This window comes from Hyaena hyaena, unplaced genomic scaffold, assembly GCF_003009895.1.
Source record: "Hyaena hyaena isolate Hyena2069 unplaced genomic scaffold, ASM300989v1 scaffold_92, whole genome shotgun sequence".
Classification (NCBI taxonomy): Eukaryota; Metazoa; Chordata; class Mammalia; order Carnivora; family Hyaenidae; genus Hyaena; species Hyaena hyaena.
This window is the reverse complement of record NW_024080723.1, coordinates 1,285,298-1,303,609: the sequence shown is the minus strand read 5'-3', so window position 1 is coordinate 1,303,609 and position 18,312 is coordinate 1,285,298. Positions and strand designations below refer to the sequence as shown.

Genomic DNA, 18,312 nt, shown 5'->3' with positions numbered 1-18,312 from the left:
CATTTGAAACCAAGAGGTTTCTGTTTTTGCCAAATGGAAAGAGATTTGTCATGCATGCAGTTTTATTTTTCCACATAGTTTAGTATACATGGAAAATTCAATTAAGAAAAATGATTTTGTTAGTGAATCTCTATCAAATTTTTTAAGGGCAGCTACCCAGTGTTTTTAGAATTTTAGGGGAGTTCCATCAGTGAACAGCGCTTGCTTTGGCTGTGACCTTTCTGCTGGTTTAAACCTGTCGGTCTGACCACAGAATCAAGGTCCCAGGGCACAGACTTGTTTTCTCTCCCTCTAATCTATTCATCACCCCTATTTTGCTGATGCTGACCAGAAGATTTCCTTTTTTAAGTAAGAAAAAAATTTATCTGCTTAACTTTATATAACATGCATGCATGAATTGAAGTGAAATAAGCAATATTTTGCCTGTCCCTCTACCACCTCCACAACCCCCTCCTCCTCATTTCATATTTGACTTACCTGTCCTAACGCTCCAAAATGAGTTTCTGAACCTGTTTTCAAAGTATCACTGTGTGTAGGTGAAAAAGTATGTTTCCAAAAGGATATTCATCTAGAACAATACTGTATTATTACTTGACAGTCATGTGTTCTACTTCTTTCTAAATAAGGTCCTTGATTTTTTATGTTTATATAAGTTAAACAATGAGTAATCTCTTTATTTCATCTTTGGCACGCTTCATAAATTATAAACACAGTCTTCAGAGAACATGGAAATTACCAATTTTTGTAAAATATGATCATTAACAAAGAAACATTCTATAGAAATTGGGGCTCTTCAGCCTGCAGAAATTTGGGGGACTTCCCCACATAATAAATACTTGCTGAAAAACCAGAGATGTCATTGTGATTCTCTTCCTGTGACCCTACATTAGAACATCAGGAAGGGTGGTAATAATCTGGATGAGAACCACTTAAAAACAAAAAACAAACCAAAGAAAGAAAGAAAGAAAGAAAGAAAGAAAGAAAGAAAAGAAAGAAAGAAAGAAAGAAAGAAAGAAAGAAAGAAAGAAAGAAAAAGAAAGGAAGAAAGAAAAGTAAATCATGTCTTGAATAGTTCCACTGAGGCTGGGTAAACTGAAGCCACACACAATGACCTTAAGGAAAAATATCACATCAAAACCAAAATGTGGGAACAGAATTTATTTTTAAAAAATTTTTAATGTTTTATTTATTTCTGAGAGAGAGAGAGAGAGACAGAATCTGAAGCAGGCTCCAGGCTCTGAGCTAGCACTGAGCTAGCCCCGATGCGGGGCTTGAACCCATGAACCGTGAGATCATGACCTGGGCTGAAGTCGGAGGCTTAACTGACTGAACCACCCAGGCGCCCCTTGAATTTAAAAGTAATAACATAAGGGGCTCTTGGGTGGCTCAGTTGGTTGAGTGTCCAACTCTTGATTTCAGCTCAGGTCATGATCCCAGGGAGTGGGATTGAGTCCTGTGTCAGGCTGCGCACTGAGTGTGGAACCTGCATGATTCTCTCTGTCTCCCTCTGCCCCTCATCCCCCCTCACTTTCTCTCTAAAAATAATAATAATAATAATACCTAATGTTTAAGTGCACATGTGTGCATGAATCAATGTATCTAGGTTGCATCCTGGCTCTGGTTTACTAGCTAAGTGGCTTTTGACAAGTGACTTACTCCCTCTGCTCTTTGCTTCCTTATCTTCGCCATCAAATGGAGAGAGCGATAGTGCTGTGCCCTTACCACTGAGCTGTTAGAGAGCTAGACAACAAAATTCATAAAAGCATGGTGCCTGGCACTGAGGAAGCCCTCAGTAAGTATTATTTAATAAACATTATGGTATAATAAACAAACAGTTCTAGAACTGAGCATAAATGACATGTTTCTTTAAGATTAGTAACAGGCAGGGGCATCTGGGAGGCTCAGTCAGTTAAGCGTTGTGTTCGACTTCGGCTCAGGACATGATTTTACGATTTGTGGGTTCGAGCCTCACATCAGGCTCTGTGCTGACAGCTGGGAGCCTGGAGCCTGCTTCAGATTCTGTGTCTTCCTCTCTCTCTGCCCCTCCCCTGCTGACACTCTGTCCCTCTCTCAAAAATAAATATTTTTTGAAAATTAGGAAATAAAGAAGATTACTAACGGTCAGGACACTTATAAAGAAGAAATAAGGATGATTTGGTGGGTTTTGGCCCCTTAACAGGTTTCCGGCACATACTGAGGTCAACTCACCAGGTTTAACCCTGGGGATAAACGGACAACTATCACACCAAAGAGCTCAAAGAACAAGTAGGTGAATCTCTGAAGCTTTTAAACATTTTTTTATCTTACTGACCTCCCTGGACACTATATCAAAACAAAACAAAACAAAGCAAAACCCTGTATTTATTTTGCAAAATCATAGGTTTCTACTGCGGAGGTTAAATGTATAGAAATATTTGAATTCAATAAATACAGTTATGAATGTCAACTTGAGTATCACCTGACTGATGCTCTAGGTGTGTCACCATCCCCTGAACATGTCACTTTCGCAGACAGCAGCATCCTTGTGCGGCTTTTCTCTGTCTTCTTCACCTGAAGGACTCCAGGAATGCTCCCACACGAGAATGAGATTTTCCACATACCATGCAATTCTTAACGAAATCCAGCCCAAGACAAATGCGGGCCACAGGCACGAGTGTCACAGCAAGGCAATCTTGCTCTGGATCCAAAGGATGTATATTTGCTTTGCCTAAAATGATTTGTTGATTCATACACATTTTTTTCAGGAAGTTTCTTGAATTGGACACATTTTAATGTTTTTTTCCCAAGCAGCCACTAAACCGTGAAACTTAAACAGAATTAGGCATGTGTTTTGATTTGTCTTTTGCTCTGCCAAGTTGGAAAAGTTCCCAGTACCAAGTGATTTATTTGCCAACAAAACCTCAAAAGCACAAATGAGGCCCTAAGGGTTACAAGTTCTTTTGTAATATCTGTGTTCTGATGGATGGCTAATTATGTTTGGCTTAAGACAGATTGATAGCAAAACAAAAATTAAGAGAGCTAGAATTCTAACACCTTTTACTCCAACTCCTAATGTTACTGATGAGTTGTTGAGGCTATAATGACCCAACCAAAATTCCTTAGAGGGTGCATGGGGGGCTCAGTCGGTTGAACGTCCGGCTTTGGCTCAGGTCATGATCTCACGGTTCGTGGCTTTGAGCCCCGCATTGGGCTCTGTGCTGACAGCTAGCTTACAGCCTGGAGACTGCTTCAGGTGCTGTGTCTCCCTCTCTCTCTGACCCTCCCCTGCTCACCCTGTCTCTCTCTATCTCTCTCAAAAATAAAAATGAAACATTAAAAAAATTTTTTTTCAAATTCCTTAGTAACAGAAAGCCGATTGAGGGTGTTTCTCCTGCTCTTTCTTATGCACATTTCACAGAAAGCCCAGGGATACCACCCCCTATCTCAGACCCTCACAAGCCCCCGCTGCTGATGCCAACACAATCCCACTCCAGAAGTTAGGATTGTCTATTGTCAGTTCATGTCTACTACCAAGGATCATTAAATACTATACTTAAAAATCAGGAACAGCCCAATGTCCCTAAGAGGGAACTGTTTCCACAGATTGAGCCTAGGCAGGTAATGGAGTCGCGGACATTTATTTAACACCGTGTTTTTGAAGACTATTTAATGACATGGAAAAATAATCCTGGTGTGTTATTTACTAAGTGAAAACAGTGAACTACAAATTTCCATATCAATTTTATATCATACTGTATATATTTAAAAAATAATTTTAAAAATTTGGAAGGAAAGACATGAAAATATTAATGATGCTTCACTTTGGTAGGTAAAATTGGGGATGATTTTTGTATTTCTATGTACACTTTTCCTATATATACTTTTACATATTTTATTCTGTGGCTGTGGATTAGAGTTATAATTTGGAGGACAAAGAATGTTGTTTCACATAATCCAATGTATTTGTGGTCAACTAGAAGAAGGAGTCATAGCTATACAAACTATCCTTTTTTCTTTTAAAGAACATGTCAGTTTGAATATGATGTATGTACCATCCACTCATGACTTTGGCTTGGCTAGGAAGGTATAAAGACTTTAGCTTTGATTTTGAAATGAGAACCACTGGATGGCTTTGGTAGAGGAATGGCTTGATTTTAACGAGATTACTCTGGCTTCCATGTTTAGCCAAGCTAAACAAGGATGGTAGCGGTAGAAGAGGTAGTGAGAAGAACTGGATTTCAGTTACTTATACATCATGGTGTTAGATTTTAAAAATCATTTTAAAATCTATTATATGCAGATTTGAATATGTCATTATATTTTATCAATGGAACTTGTGATGAAGCCCAAAAAACTCCCTATTTATTAGATGGGATTTAAATATATATTTTATATAAATTTTATTAATTAATTTATTTATTATATGGGGATTTAAATATGTCTTTTATCTTTATTTTATCAATGTAACTTGCGATGGACCTTAAAAAAACAAAAACAAAAACAAAAAAAACACTGAGTATAGCAGGTCTTTTTCCTGAAAATAATACCAGGTCTGCTTTTACCTTTCCTTTTCAGACACCTCCTACTATACTAACTAACAGTTGCTCTGTCTCTTTGGAGAGCAACCAAGCTTTAAGACTATGAATCTCAAAGACTCATAGAGGCAAGAAGATTGAAATTAAAAATTCAAAAGCATTATATGAAAAGAAGGAGATGGTACCTAAGATAGGGAGGATTTCTGAGGAGGGAAAAAGAGAAACTGGGGTAGAATTAAATTTGTCTTGGACACAGGAAAGGATAGAATTGATACCACATATAATAAATGGGTGATGTGTCAGGCACACTTGAGCACACACTGTAGGGAAGTGGAAGAAAATGGTATACGGAAATCAGAGGCAGAAGGGCCAACACACATAGAATTGAAGAGACCAAAACAAATGGAACAAAAATAACAATCAAAAATGTATTCTCAAAGAATCCTTTTCTGGGTTGTCAAAAAAACCCATTTGGAGTAGAGTTGAGAGAGTTAGTGAAAGTATACTACATTCCTTACTCTTTTGTTTTGTTTTGTTTTGTTTTTAAATATTTTTATTTATTTCTAGGAGAGAGGGAGAGAGAGACAGCGTGAGGAGGGGAGGGTCAGAGAGAGAGGGAGTCACAGACTGAAACAGGCTCCAGGCTCTGAGCTGGCAGTCAGCACAGAGCCCGACGCGGGGCTCGAACCCACGAACCGCGAGATCATGACCTAAGCGAAAGTCGGATCCTTAACCGACTAAGCCACCCAGGCGCCCCCATTCCTTACTCTTTAATGGAATTTCAAAAGCTTACCTGTCACTCCAGACACTATCAGTGAAGTTTCAATCACAATGCCATGCAACCACGGTGTCTTGTGATTGGTGCAAATGAAAATGACAGAGAGATGGAACAACTGGGACTGTGCATCACCCAGCCGTGCCATCAGTGCAGCAGTCCGCAGGGAGAGCGGCGTGGATTAGCGTGAAGTCATCCACCGAGTGGCTGTGGTGAAAACACAGCTGAGAACCACTAGATGCAAAAATACTTTTGATAAACTCAAAGGTAATTGCTAGAAGCATATGAAACTATATGGATACCTTCCAAGTAATGGAGAAGATGAAAGAAAAGAACGATGGGCTGTATAGGAAAAGACAGGCAAAGGAAGTAGAAAATCAGGTGACAAAGTAAAACAAAAGCATTTAAATGTGGCCACGAATGCAAGTGGATTAAGCGGTCTTTAAAGATAAAAGGATTTTCGAGGCCCCTGGGTGGCTCAGGGGGTTAAGCGTCCAACTTCAGCTCAGGTCATGACCTCATGGTCTGTTAGTTCTAACTCCACGTCCGTCTCTATGCAGACACCTCAGAGCCTAGAGCCTGCTTCAGATTCTGTGTCTTCCTTGCTCTCTGCGCCTCCCCCACTCACGTTCTGTCTCTGTCTCTCTCAAAAATAAACATTAAAAATTTTAAAATAAATAAAAATAAAAAGATTCTCACCTAGAATCAAAACAAAATTCAGCAACATGCTGTTAACAAGCAACCCCTAAAATGAAGTACTAGAAAAGTTAAAAGTAAAAGGCAAGGCAAAGATATATTAGGCGAATGCAGACAAAACGAAGGCACGGTCACTACATCATAAAATAGAAATGAGTTTCAATAGCTGACATTCATTTAGCACTAAGGACATGTAACATCTCATTTAATCCTCATGATGGTTATGAGGTTGTTAGACAATGTCACATTCCAGCGCAAAAGCAATAACCAGGATAAATATGATGACTGTAAGAAACAATTTCAAATGGACATATACCATTCACAGAGCAGTATGCAACAGATCATTCTGAATCAACATATAAAGTAAAAATTGTAATAAACACAAGAAGGGATGAGAAAAATCGAGTAGTGGTGGGACACTTTATCGTACCTTTCTTAGTTTCTGACCTATCAAGGAGGCAAAAACAAATGAACAGGATCTAAATACTATAATTTAATGAAGTTGGCTTAACAATATATCACAGCATTTTAATGGTGAAAATTGTAAATATTCTAAATGCCAACAGTGGAGAATTTATTAAACAAATCAGGCCAGGGCTAGAGTAACCATCGAACAGCTATAAAATGATGTAAATGTTTTAATAACATTATAATTTAATTATCAGTTAAATGGAAGAGCAGTTACATAATGATATACAGCATGTGCTCTGAATTTTATTTTTTAAGGTGTGTGTAAACATATGTAAATATATATACAAAGAAAGGAAACTAAATGGGTACATCAAAATATTAACATCAGTCATCTCCAGATCTTGTGATTATGGGTGATTTTATTTTCTTATTTTTCCTTTAAAATTTTCTTCAAAGGGTATTTTCGCCTCTTCAATTAGAGAAAAACATAACTGACCTTTGTTTAATGATTGGCCATGATCTTACAAATATCCCACTTGATTCTCACAACGTAGAAGAGAAAGGGTACAGATTTTATACGGGAGGAAATCAAAGCTCAGAGAGGTAACATGGCTTTTTTTTTTTTTTTTTTTTTTTTTTTTTTTTTTTTTTTTTTTTTTTTTTTTTTTTTTTTTTTTTTTTTTTTAATGTCATAGTTAATGGCAGGGCTGGGGTAAAACCCTGACTTCTGACTCCAAATCCTGAGGACTTTCCAGGGCATTCTTCTCGGTAAACCATGTCTCCACAAAGGCCATGTTCAATGCTGCTGGTTCAGCATGTCAAGTGATCCAGCCTCTGAGGTAATAAAATATATAAACCCATACAGCTTGATAGACAGTAGGAGAAAGAGGGGACAATATATAATTAGCTTTAAATGAGCAAGGAGCTTAGGGAATGAGATAATACATGTTGGGGGAAGCTGAAAGTGGAAATAATCATGGGAAGCCAGAGTTGGTCAGTTTCAAAGGCTCTATCACCCGAGGGACAAATTTTACCTAGTTAGCATCTTTTCTAGAGGTACCCTAGAGAGAAAAAAAAAACATCCTTTAAGTATGTTTGTGTGATTTGCACTTTAGGCCAGCCTAAAATGTCACCCTGGGTATCTGTAAACCAACATTAGGAATCATGGTTTTAGTACTGAATCTACGACCGGGCTTCATGCTGCAGTTGAGGGATGGGCCCTTTGGGCACTCACTTTCCACTATTTATGAACTATTATCAGTTTTTCAGTTTCTGTTTCTCTCAGTTGCTTGATAGTTTATTTAATACCTCTGTTGCACTTCAAAATAGATTTCAGACTTTTGTTCAATGGAAAACGTACAGGGACACTTTGACAGTTGCTTTGTAAATGTCAACAATCTTCAGAGAATGATTTTGTTTCTTCAGATTGGAATAATTTTTCCATTTCTTGCTTTAGGAGTTCTACTTCTCTGATTTTTGCACAATATGTAAATTAATGAAAGAAAAGTTTTTACTAGTGGAATCTTTGTTATGAAAATGGTTTTTAAATGTTTTTCCAATTACTTAATAATACAAATCTTTGTAAAAATCAAATCATGAAAAGTCTAAAAAGAAACTAAAAATCCCCTGAAATTCCACCAAAATAACAAAACCACCGTGAACATTCTGGTCACTGTCTTTTCATGCTTTTACTGCATACACACTCATATAATTTACCATAAATTAGGTATTATACATGCTGCTTTTTTATTGTAAACTTTTTCTTTTTCTGCTTATCTCTATCCATGCCATCACCCCAAAGATATCATTGTTAGCCGATGTGTACTCTTCCGTACCTATACCTGACTACTTAAATAAAATGGGAAAATGTACCATTTATCCTTCAATGTATTACCTGTGCTTGTGGAATTTTGTAAATGGGGAAGTCAAGATTTTGTCTTTTACAAAAATGAAGCTTTATTACTCGTTTTTCGGCTTTCCAAATTTCAATTGCAGAAATCTCTAAAATTTAATGGTAGCAAATGGCCCACGGAGTGGATGTGGCACACTTTATTATGCCATTCCTGCTAGGTGGGCAAGCACTTCACCCTGCCAACTTTTCTCTGTCATAAACAGTGTTGTAACAAACAACTTTGTACATACATTCTTATGGGTTAGTGCTCTTATTTTTATGGGATCGATTCCTAGAAATGGGCTCACTAGTCAAAGGCATAAGTACTTTAAATTTTAGGAGATAGTGTCAGGTTGCTTTCCAAATAAGTTGTAGAATGTACATCTTCATCACTAAAGTGTCTGAGGACTCTCTCCCTCATATCTCCATTAGCACTATGTATTTTCATTCCTTTTCATTCTTCCTTACCTGATTGTTGAGGAACAATCTCTCTCTTTATATCTTAAATTTGCTTTTCTCTGACTGAGGCTGGGACCCTTTCTCACATTTATTGGTTATTAGAATGTGCTCTTTTGTCAATCTCCTATTTACTTTCTCCTATTGGGATTTCTCTTCAATATAAAAGGATTCTTTATATATTAGAAATAAACCCATGCTTGTATGGTCAATTGATCTATGACAAAAGAGGCAAAAACACAGAGTACAGGAAAGATAGTCTCTTCAATGAATGGTGCTGGGAAAACTGGATGGCTACACGCAAAAGAATGAAACTGGACCACTTTCTTACACCACACACAAAAATAAAAATAAAGACCTAAATGTGAGACCTGAAACAATAAAATTCCAAGAAGAGAACATAGGCAGTAATTCCTTTGACATCAGCTGTAGAAATATTTTTTTAGATAGGTCTCCTGAGGCAGGGAAAACAAAAGCAAAACTGAACTATTAAGATTACATCAAAATAAAAATCTTTTGCACAGCAAAGGAAACCATCAACGAAGCAACCTACTGAATGGAAGAAGATACTTGCAAATGATAAATCTGATAAGGGATTAATATTCAAAATAGATGAAGAGCTTACAGAACTCAACACCAAGGAAGCAACCTACTGAATGGAAGAAGATACTTGCAAATGATAAACCTGATAAGGGATTAATATTCAAAATAGATGAAGAGCTTACAGAACTCAACACCAAACAAACAAACAATCCAATTTAAAAGTGGGCAGAGGACCTGAATAGACATTTTTCCAAAGAAAATATGCATATGGCCGATAAACACAAGAAAAGATGCTCAACATAACTAGTTGTCAGGGAAATACAAATCAAAACCACAATGAGATATCACCTCATACTGTTGGTGAGGATGTGTAGAAAAAGGAACCCTCGTGCACTGTTGGTGAGAATGTTATTTGGTGCAGCCACGATGGAAAGCAGTGAGGAGGTTCCTCAAAAAATTAAAACTATAAGTGTGATATAATCCAGTAATTTCACTACTGGACATTTACCCAAAGAAAATGAAAATACTAATTCTAAAAGATGTAGGCACCCCTATGTTTATTGCAGCATTATTTATAATAACCAAGATATGGAAACAACCCAAGTGCCCATCCATAGATGGATGGATAAAGATGTGTTATATATATATATATATATATACATACAATGGAATATTACTCATCCATAAAAATGAATGAGCTCTTGCCATTTGCAAGAACATGGATGGACCTAGAGGGTGTAATGTTAAGTGAACTAAGTCAGACAAAGAAAGACAACTACCGTATGATTTTACTCATATGTGACTTTAAGAAACAAAACAAATGAACAAAGAAAAATAGAAACAAGCAAAGAAAAAGAACATATTCTTAAATACAAAGAATAAACTGGTAGTGGACAAAGAGGAGGCATGGGGGAGTTAAAATAAAGGGGATTAGAGTACCCCTATCATGATGACCGCTGAGTAATGTAAAGAATTGATGAATCACTGTACTGTATACCTGAAAGTAACACTGTTAATAATACCTCAATAAAAATTTTTAAATATTTTTAAAAATATCTTTCATAGTGCATAACTCTTTCACATGAGTTATTGATATTTTCCTTAGTCTAATATGTCTTTTGGATTTATGATATCTTTTTCCACACAGAAAATATTTAAATATAGTGAAAAATCCACCCTTTTCATATAGTTTCTGGGGACCTTGCCATTGGCTAAAAGTCTTCCAACTCTTAAGTTATACAAGTTTTCCTAAATTTTATTTGAACATTTTAAAAAGATTAAGCCTTTCATCTGCAGAGAATTCTTAGGAAGATCTAATTTTAAATTCTGGATTGATGGACAAGTATACCAGCAAGATTTTTTTTAACTAATCCTACTGAACTGAAATACCAGCTTTCTATGTTAACTTTCTCATATGATAATTCTCTTTCATATGCTCTGCTGAGTAGTTATATATCAATATTATCAATTATAATGTAAACTTATAAATTAGGAATAGACAACATGTCACAGTGTATGTCGATATCTAGTATGACAAGTCCTCCTCCCCCAACTTGGAGACAATGACCTAGTGGTTAACTGATTGGAAACATACACTTTTGTGTCAAATTGAATTCTGGATTCAAGTCACTTAACATCTCTTTATCTTAGTTTACCTATCTGCAAATTGGGATGATAGTACTTATCATGAACAGTTGTTGTGAAGATTAAATGAAGCAAAACATGAAACACTTGGAAAATTCCCTGGCATATGTTAAGCACTGAAAAATTAACCTTTGTCATTTCTTAACTGTTGTACAGGATTTCTTTCATATGCACATCATTGACTCTTCCCTTCAACCTAAACCCTCTGGAAGCAACTCTTAGGAGTCTAACTTCAACTGCATTAAATATATGTATTCATTTTGGGCCAATTGAAATTTTTATGATACTGTGTGTCACATCCTAGAACTCTGTTACATTTGTTCTGTGTTATGTTTTTAGTTTATGCCTTCTCAGGTCTTGTTTAAAGTCTTCAATATGGCCTTAGTTCAATGACTTGCATATTACTTGCACCTTTCTTGTTAAATGTATTCCTACTTTAAAAAATATTTTTCTTATTATTCTGATTGTAACATTTTCCCCATGTCCAGTTCTAGATGGTTATTCCCAGTGGGGGGGAAAAATATCATCTTGTTTATTCCTTCTAGTATTTTTTATTAGAGTCCCTTGTTTGTTTGTTTGTTTGTTTACTATACATATAATTATATCATCAGTAAGACAGGTATATGTATACCTTCTTTACCAAGATTTACATTTAATACTCCATTTTCCTGTATCTATACTTTTGTCTAAATACTCTTTATTATGATAATGATGTCTCCTTGTTATGTTATCACAAGAATAGAGGTAAAAGGGTGACCAAAGGATCCAATTCCTTTACCATCAATAAAAGATATGTCCCACCATACAGAAAGCTGGAGACTCAGCTTGGGTACGAACGAACCCACTCAGGGGACTGCTTTCATGGTTCAAGTCTCCCCAAGGCAGCGTCACTACCAATGATACTGTTCAACCCAGGTGAGGACCCAGGCCTTTGAGAAACAAAGTTGCTATCTCCATGAGTATTTAGTACTTTACTGTCCTCTCCCAAGTAATCTCAAGACTCTAGCTTCATCTTCCTGGCTACTAGGGACATGTGACTTATAAAAACTCCAGAAGGATTTAAAGACAGAAGCCTCTATCAACACAGAAATTGAATAATATGCCTTTCCTATTAGTATCTCAGGAGGAAATTACTGCAATTTACCCACCTTGTCATTTGAGCCTTCAACATGCATTTATGAAGTACCTATAAGGTGACAGCTATTTCAAGATTAGCCAGGAAGATGACCAAGTCTGCTTTTGAAAGATGCCGTCTAAATGGGGAATCAGAGATAGAAATAAATAAAGGAAATGCTGTGTGTTAAGTTCTATAACACAAGACATGTGCAGGATCTGGAATTTTGTCTTCCTTCCAAGCTAACAAATGAGCTTGTTATTGTTTCATGGGTTCTAGAAAAAGCCATGCCTCTGGATCAGAGATAACTTTATTACTCACAACAGAAGCAGTAGTCGGAGCTTCATGCCCATTTGCATTGGTTTCCCATGTGCCCCAGGTGCCAGGGTGATGCAGCAGACCCATCATAGTTGTCTGCATGCTCAGTGGATTGTGTTACAGGAGAAGAACATTGAACTTGAGGAATTCACTGTTTTTATAGGTAGAGAAAGCAAACCTGCTCTTTGGTTGGGGGGTGGCAGGGGAGCCTTTCCCTCAGTAAGGTTGCCTGCTGCAAATACAACTTTGAAAAATGAGGTGAATAGCAGAGTGGTCAGGACATTGCACTCTTGTCATATCCAGCCAGATCATGCAGGGACACCCAGGGTCCACGGCAGTTCGCCTCTACCAAAAGTAAGTATAACTGCTGCAGCTAGTAAGACCTCAGTTGTCTCAGGAAGTGATTCAATAATCTTGTAACCAAACACAGGGTCATTTTCTGTTGGTTGGTTGGTTTTCATCACGGTAGCTATCTTGACGTTCCATGAAGAATGGTTAGTCCTTAAACAGATCTATCAAAGAAACGATTCTTATTTCCAAGGAAAATAAAATTAAATGCAGCTGTGGCTCAAAGGGTTTGGTTAACTAAAGAAGGAGTGCATTTTTTAAAAGACAGTAATGATTTAGAAAGGTCATCGTTTATAGAATAAAATACACTCAGATTTGAAGAGTTTCTTCTCTCTAACTTCCTCATTCCATGACTTTTCACAAATAATATAAGCCCTGGGCTTCCTAATATGTACCTCGTAGGCTATTGTCAACATTAAAAAACAAGTCATATAAAGCACCGTGCATGTAATAGGTATTCAGTAAGTGGCAGGCTCTATTACTGTTATGTTCAAACATATAAATAGTAAGTAGAGTTTGTTAACATTTACCTTGTGTTCTTCCTGTCATTCTGAATTAAGCAGTTCATTTATCTCTTAATTACAGGGCTGTGAATTTTTAGTCATCCAAATGATCTAACTAGACTCCAATTCTTTCTTCCTCTTTTCACCGGAATGACAAAGTTTCAAAGCCAACATTCATCTTTTACAAAAACCTTTTCCAAAATCAAGCAAAGAGAAGGATCTGATATGAAGTATATACGTGTAATTTATCACTTCATGTTTCATTTTAACCATAAAAGTAACACATGCTTAATTATTTAAAAAATTTTAATACCAAAGAATTAGAGTAAAAGTTAAATTTCCATCATTGCCCCCAATCCCATTTCCCCAAGGAGAATCATTAATGAGAGTTTGAGGTGTTCATTCCGGGGCTTTTTCTATGCATAGAAAGTGTAATATTAGTTATTTTCTTCCAAAGATTATATGAATTATGCTCAGGTGAAAGCACTATATTATTATTATTTCTAATTACTAGCTTGTGGGTTAATTTTTTTCTTAATTCAAAGCAGCTTTTAGTGTTTATATGCATGCACAAGTTAGTCCTAAAGAAACGGCAAGAAAGTCCCTACTGTCTGATGTTTTGAAAGCCCCAAATACAGTCTTCCTTTTTCTGGAGTTTTATATTCATGTAAATATATTTCCTAGAACATAACTCGGTCTTCGTTACCTTTATAATAGTTTTTTGTTCATTTCTGTGAAACCTATTAATAGGAAGATTTTTATCTTCTGTAACTTACCATTTGTTAGCTTTCAACTCCACTAACACCCCCATGAGGTAATAAAGAAAACTCCCTATATTTATAGAGTGTTTTACAAATTACAAAACTCTTTCTCAAATGTCTGCCTTGTTCCTCCATGACTATGATGAGTGGCAACTGACTAATAAGACAAAGTAATAAAGGTTAAAAGGTGACTTGCCTAAGGTCACACAGCCACAAGCAGTCACAAACCCAGTTTCCCCCAGTTTATTAGAGAGCTGTCAAGCAGCTTCGCAGAGCCCCGTTGTCCAGGATAAGTTGACCCTTCACCGACACAGAACATCATGAAGGAAATATACTCAGAATTTATAGAAGCCATATTTTATTCCTTTAAGAAATATTTTCTTTTCATTTATATAAAAAAAACTAAGACAAGCTATATATACCTGCAGCTAATTTTAAGCTACTGTGTTCTAAAATGGATGCATTATTATCAGCATAAATAGAATTAAGGCATTAATCATTTCCACCCATGGAGAATCTGTACCTCACTTTTCTTTTATCAAGAAATTCTTTGTGGTGATGAGAGGATTTAAAGCTGACTAAACAGGGAGTGCCTAGGTGACTCAGTTGGTAAGCATCTTGGTTTTGGCTTGATTTCTTGATTTTGACTCTTGATTTCGGCTCAGGTCATGATCTTACAGTGGGGTTCGTGGGATCAAGCCCAGAGTCAGGCTCTGCACTGACAGCAGGGAGTCTGCTTGGGATTTTCTCTCTGTACCTCCCCATTTCTCAAAATAAATAAGTAAACCCAAAAAATAAATAAACGAATAAATAAACGAATAAATAAATAAATAAAAATAAAGCTAACTGAACAAGAGAGGCAGGCCACTCTATTCCTTTACCTTGTTCATTCCCAGTAAGAGAAATAGCATAAGGATATGTGAGACCTGTGACTTCAATAAGACAATTTAAAAAATAGACTTGATTCTTCAGAGCAGTCTTAAGTTTACAGAAAAACGGAGTGGAAAGTACAAAAAGTTCCCATCTGCTCCCTTAGCCTTGCCTCCCCCTGCCAGTGCGTTTCCCTATCATTAGCATCTTGCATTCAGTGTGGCACATTTGCTACAACTGATGAATCAGTAATGCATTCCTATTAAAGAAAGTCTGTAGTTTCCTTTAGGGTTCATTCTTTGTGTTCCACAGTTCTGTGGGTTTTAACAAACACATAATGTCATGTAGCCACCATTACAATCTCATACAGAAAAGTTTCACTGCCCTGAAAAATCCCCTGTGCTCCACCTGTTCATTCCTCCCTCCCTCCCCCCGCAACTCCTAGTAAACACTGATCCTTTTACTGTCTCCGTAGTTTTCCCCTATAATACCTAGCCTTTTTATACTGGCTTATTTCATTCAGCAACAACTTTACGTTTTCTCTTTGTGTAACTTGATAGCTCATTTCATTTTATCACTGAATAATATTCTATGGTATAGACACACCACATTTTTGTTTATCCATTCACCTCTTAAAAGACATCTCAGTTGTTTCCAAGTTTTGATAATTTGAATAAGGTTGCTATAAACATTTGTATTCCGGCTTTTTAAAAAAATTTTTTTAAATTATTTTCTTAATGGTTATTTTTGAGAGAGAGACAGAGACAAAGTGTAAATGGGGGAGGAGAAGAGAGAGAGACAGACAGAGAGAGAGAAAGAGAGACAGAATCCGTGGCAGTCTCCAGGCTCTTGAGCTGTCTGCACAGACCCGGACACAGGGCTCTGGTCAATGAGCTGTGAGATCATGACCTGAGCTGAAGTGGGAGGCTTAACCAACTGAGCCACTAAGGCGCCACATTGTATCCTGGCTTTTGTGTGAGCCTAAGTTTTTAATTCATTTGGGTAAATAGGAGTATGATTCCTGGATCATATGGAGAATGTTTGACATTTTTTGTTTTTTTTACAAATAATTTATTGTCAAATTAGTTTCCACATAACACCCAGTGCTCATCCCCACAAGTGCCCTCCTCCATGCCCATCAGACCTCAGTTTTTGTCAGCATTCAAGAGTCCCTCATGGTTTGCCTCTCTCCCTTTCCCCCACCATCTCCCCCCTTCTTCTCCCCCTTGTTCCTCAGTTAAGTTCCTCCTAATCCTCCTATACGTGCAAACATGATATTTGTCCTTCTGACTTATTTCGCTCAGCATAACACCCTCAAGGTCCATCCATGTTGCTACACATGGCCAGATTTCATTGTTTCTCATTGCCATGTAGTATTCCATGGTATAGATAAACCACATCTTCTTGATCCATTCGTCCGTTGATGGACACTTAGGCTCTTTCCATGTTTTAGCTATTGTGGAGAGTGCTGCTATGAACATTGGGGTACATGGAGAATGTTTGACTTTGTGAGAAACTGCCAAACTATCTTCCACAGTAGCTGTGCCATTTGAAAGTTCCTGTTGTGCCACATCCTCTTCAATATTTGGTGTATTCTGTGTTTTGGATTTAACCTTTCCAATAGCTGTGTAATAATACCTCATGGTTGTTTTAATTATCATGAAAGATAGTTGCTTTTTAAATCTATTAGATGGATCCTTCTACATCTAAATCAGCCTTAAGACAACTAGGTCAACTCTTCTTGAAACTGGTTGTGTTTTTTCCACCGTAGACATGTTCTTATGATTCTAGTGAGAAAATACTGGGTAGAAGCCATTAAGAAAAATGATGTGCCCAGAACAAAGAGAAGCAAATAGGAAAAAGCTGATGCTGAGAACATGCTGTCAAGTAGAAACAGGCCATTGTGTTTGGCACTGGTAAGAGGCAAAAAAAAAAAGACTTAGCAGTATTTGGGATGATAAAAGGGGAAAGAGCTCATTGGCAACCAGAAGTGTGCAGTAGATTGCAGATTGCCAATAAAAATGTGCATGAAAATATTTGACTCCGTAATTAGAGACAACTGCTTCACATCCCAGAGATACCATAAAAGAAGAAATATCCACATTTGAGTGCAGTTTGGTTATAGGTAGTTAAAAACAATGAGAAGTCAAAATTTCTCTAACTGAAGTTAAGAGAAGAGCTGCTATAGCAGAACCAAGGAGTGCCTTGGCCATATCCCCTTGGGCCTCATCATTTAAGTTCAATCTAGTGGAGTTATAAGTGCTAGCTAGAGATTATTTAGATAGATAGATAGATAGATAGATAGAGATAGAAATGTATAGATAGAGATAGAGATTTTTTTGTCTTCAGAGCTAACGAAGATAAGAGTTGGTATAAAAAAGCTCCAGTTCCCAAAGGCCTTGGGTAAAGAGCTTTGTCACATGCTCTCCACTGGCTCCTAACCCATCTTAGCCAGTGGCTTGATGGTTTACTGGATGTCTTTTCTTTGTCTCGCTTATCCCCTCTCCCATAACTGTTTTTTAGGATCAACTCCCAATGATACGTTTTGCACTCAAAATTCTTATATCCAGGGTTAGCTTTTGGAGGAAGGCAGGCCCAGACAGCTGTTGATTACATGTTTTCTCAGAATCCCACATCCCCTTTGGTTCCCACTGTCTCCCTCTTTCCAGGCTCACCCGAAGTTTCCCCCTTTATCTGACCCGAAACTCATTATTTCCATCGTGTAGTTGCCAAGTCATTGACTGCAGCCAGAAAACAACATCTGAAATTCTTTCACGATGCAGAGGCAATTAATTAAATGTAGTGTTAACTCTTCCTCATGTGTTTGCATTTTAAAGGGGATCCTTGGAGAAAGAACTCAAAGGAGTGAATGAATGTCTAGTTGTGAAATCTCAGATTCTGTGCCACCTGAATGGAGGAGATTATTTTAAGCAAGACTTCTCATATCCTTTGCCTCTGATTCTGGTACTCCTTAGACCATTTGGGAGGAAAAAAAAAGCAGATGAGCTAGTCACTCTTTAGTGACAAATCAAAATTAGTATATGTGCTGCCAAAGTGAGCATGTGACAAGTCAAAATTAGAAATTAAATAGAAGGGCTGGAAAAGAGCAATTTGAAGGAAAGCCAAAGAATTTGGCATAAAGTAACAAAACGAATAAAACAGCATATTCATTAATCCTAAAACACCTTTTTTCAGCATTTTAATCTCTGAAATAAAAATGCATCTTATAATCAATAGCATCTCTTGATTACTGTTGTCAGGTGGCAAACACAATGTCATCGTCATTGCCTGTGATATGAAACTTGGTCATAGCTATTCGTGTTGCTGTCACTTCAGTTGAATTATGTGCACTGTTGGCATAGCATATGTTGAGTTTAATTGCTGTTTAAAGCGTCATCAGTATAATACTTATTTAGGATTGAAACAAATAGCTATCATTTATGCAAAATGGGATGGAAGAAATCAGCA

At 37.0% G+C, this 18,312-nt stretch overlaps 1 protein-coding gene across 8 annotated transcripts in view; it reads left to right on the top strand.

The window, feature by feature from the left end:
- The window catches only part of STAT4 (signal transducer and activator of transcription 4), a 117,272-nt gene that overhangs the window by 55,498 nt on the left and 43,462 nt on the right, over positions 1-18,312 (top strand). The window contains exon 1 of one of the 8 annotated variants that reach the window (XM_039234713.1): positions 7,107-7,235. The exons of the other annotated variants lie outside the window; for them this stretch is intronic. Within the exon in view, the coding sequence (XP_039090644.1) occupies positions 7,212-7,235 (24 nt within the window). The 5' untranslated portion in view covers positions 7,107-7,211. Of the gene's footprint in view, positions 1-7,106; positions 7,236-18,312 lie in introns of those variants that run through there. 8 annotated transcript variants of the gene reach the window in all.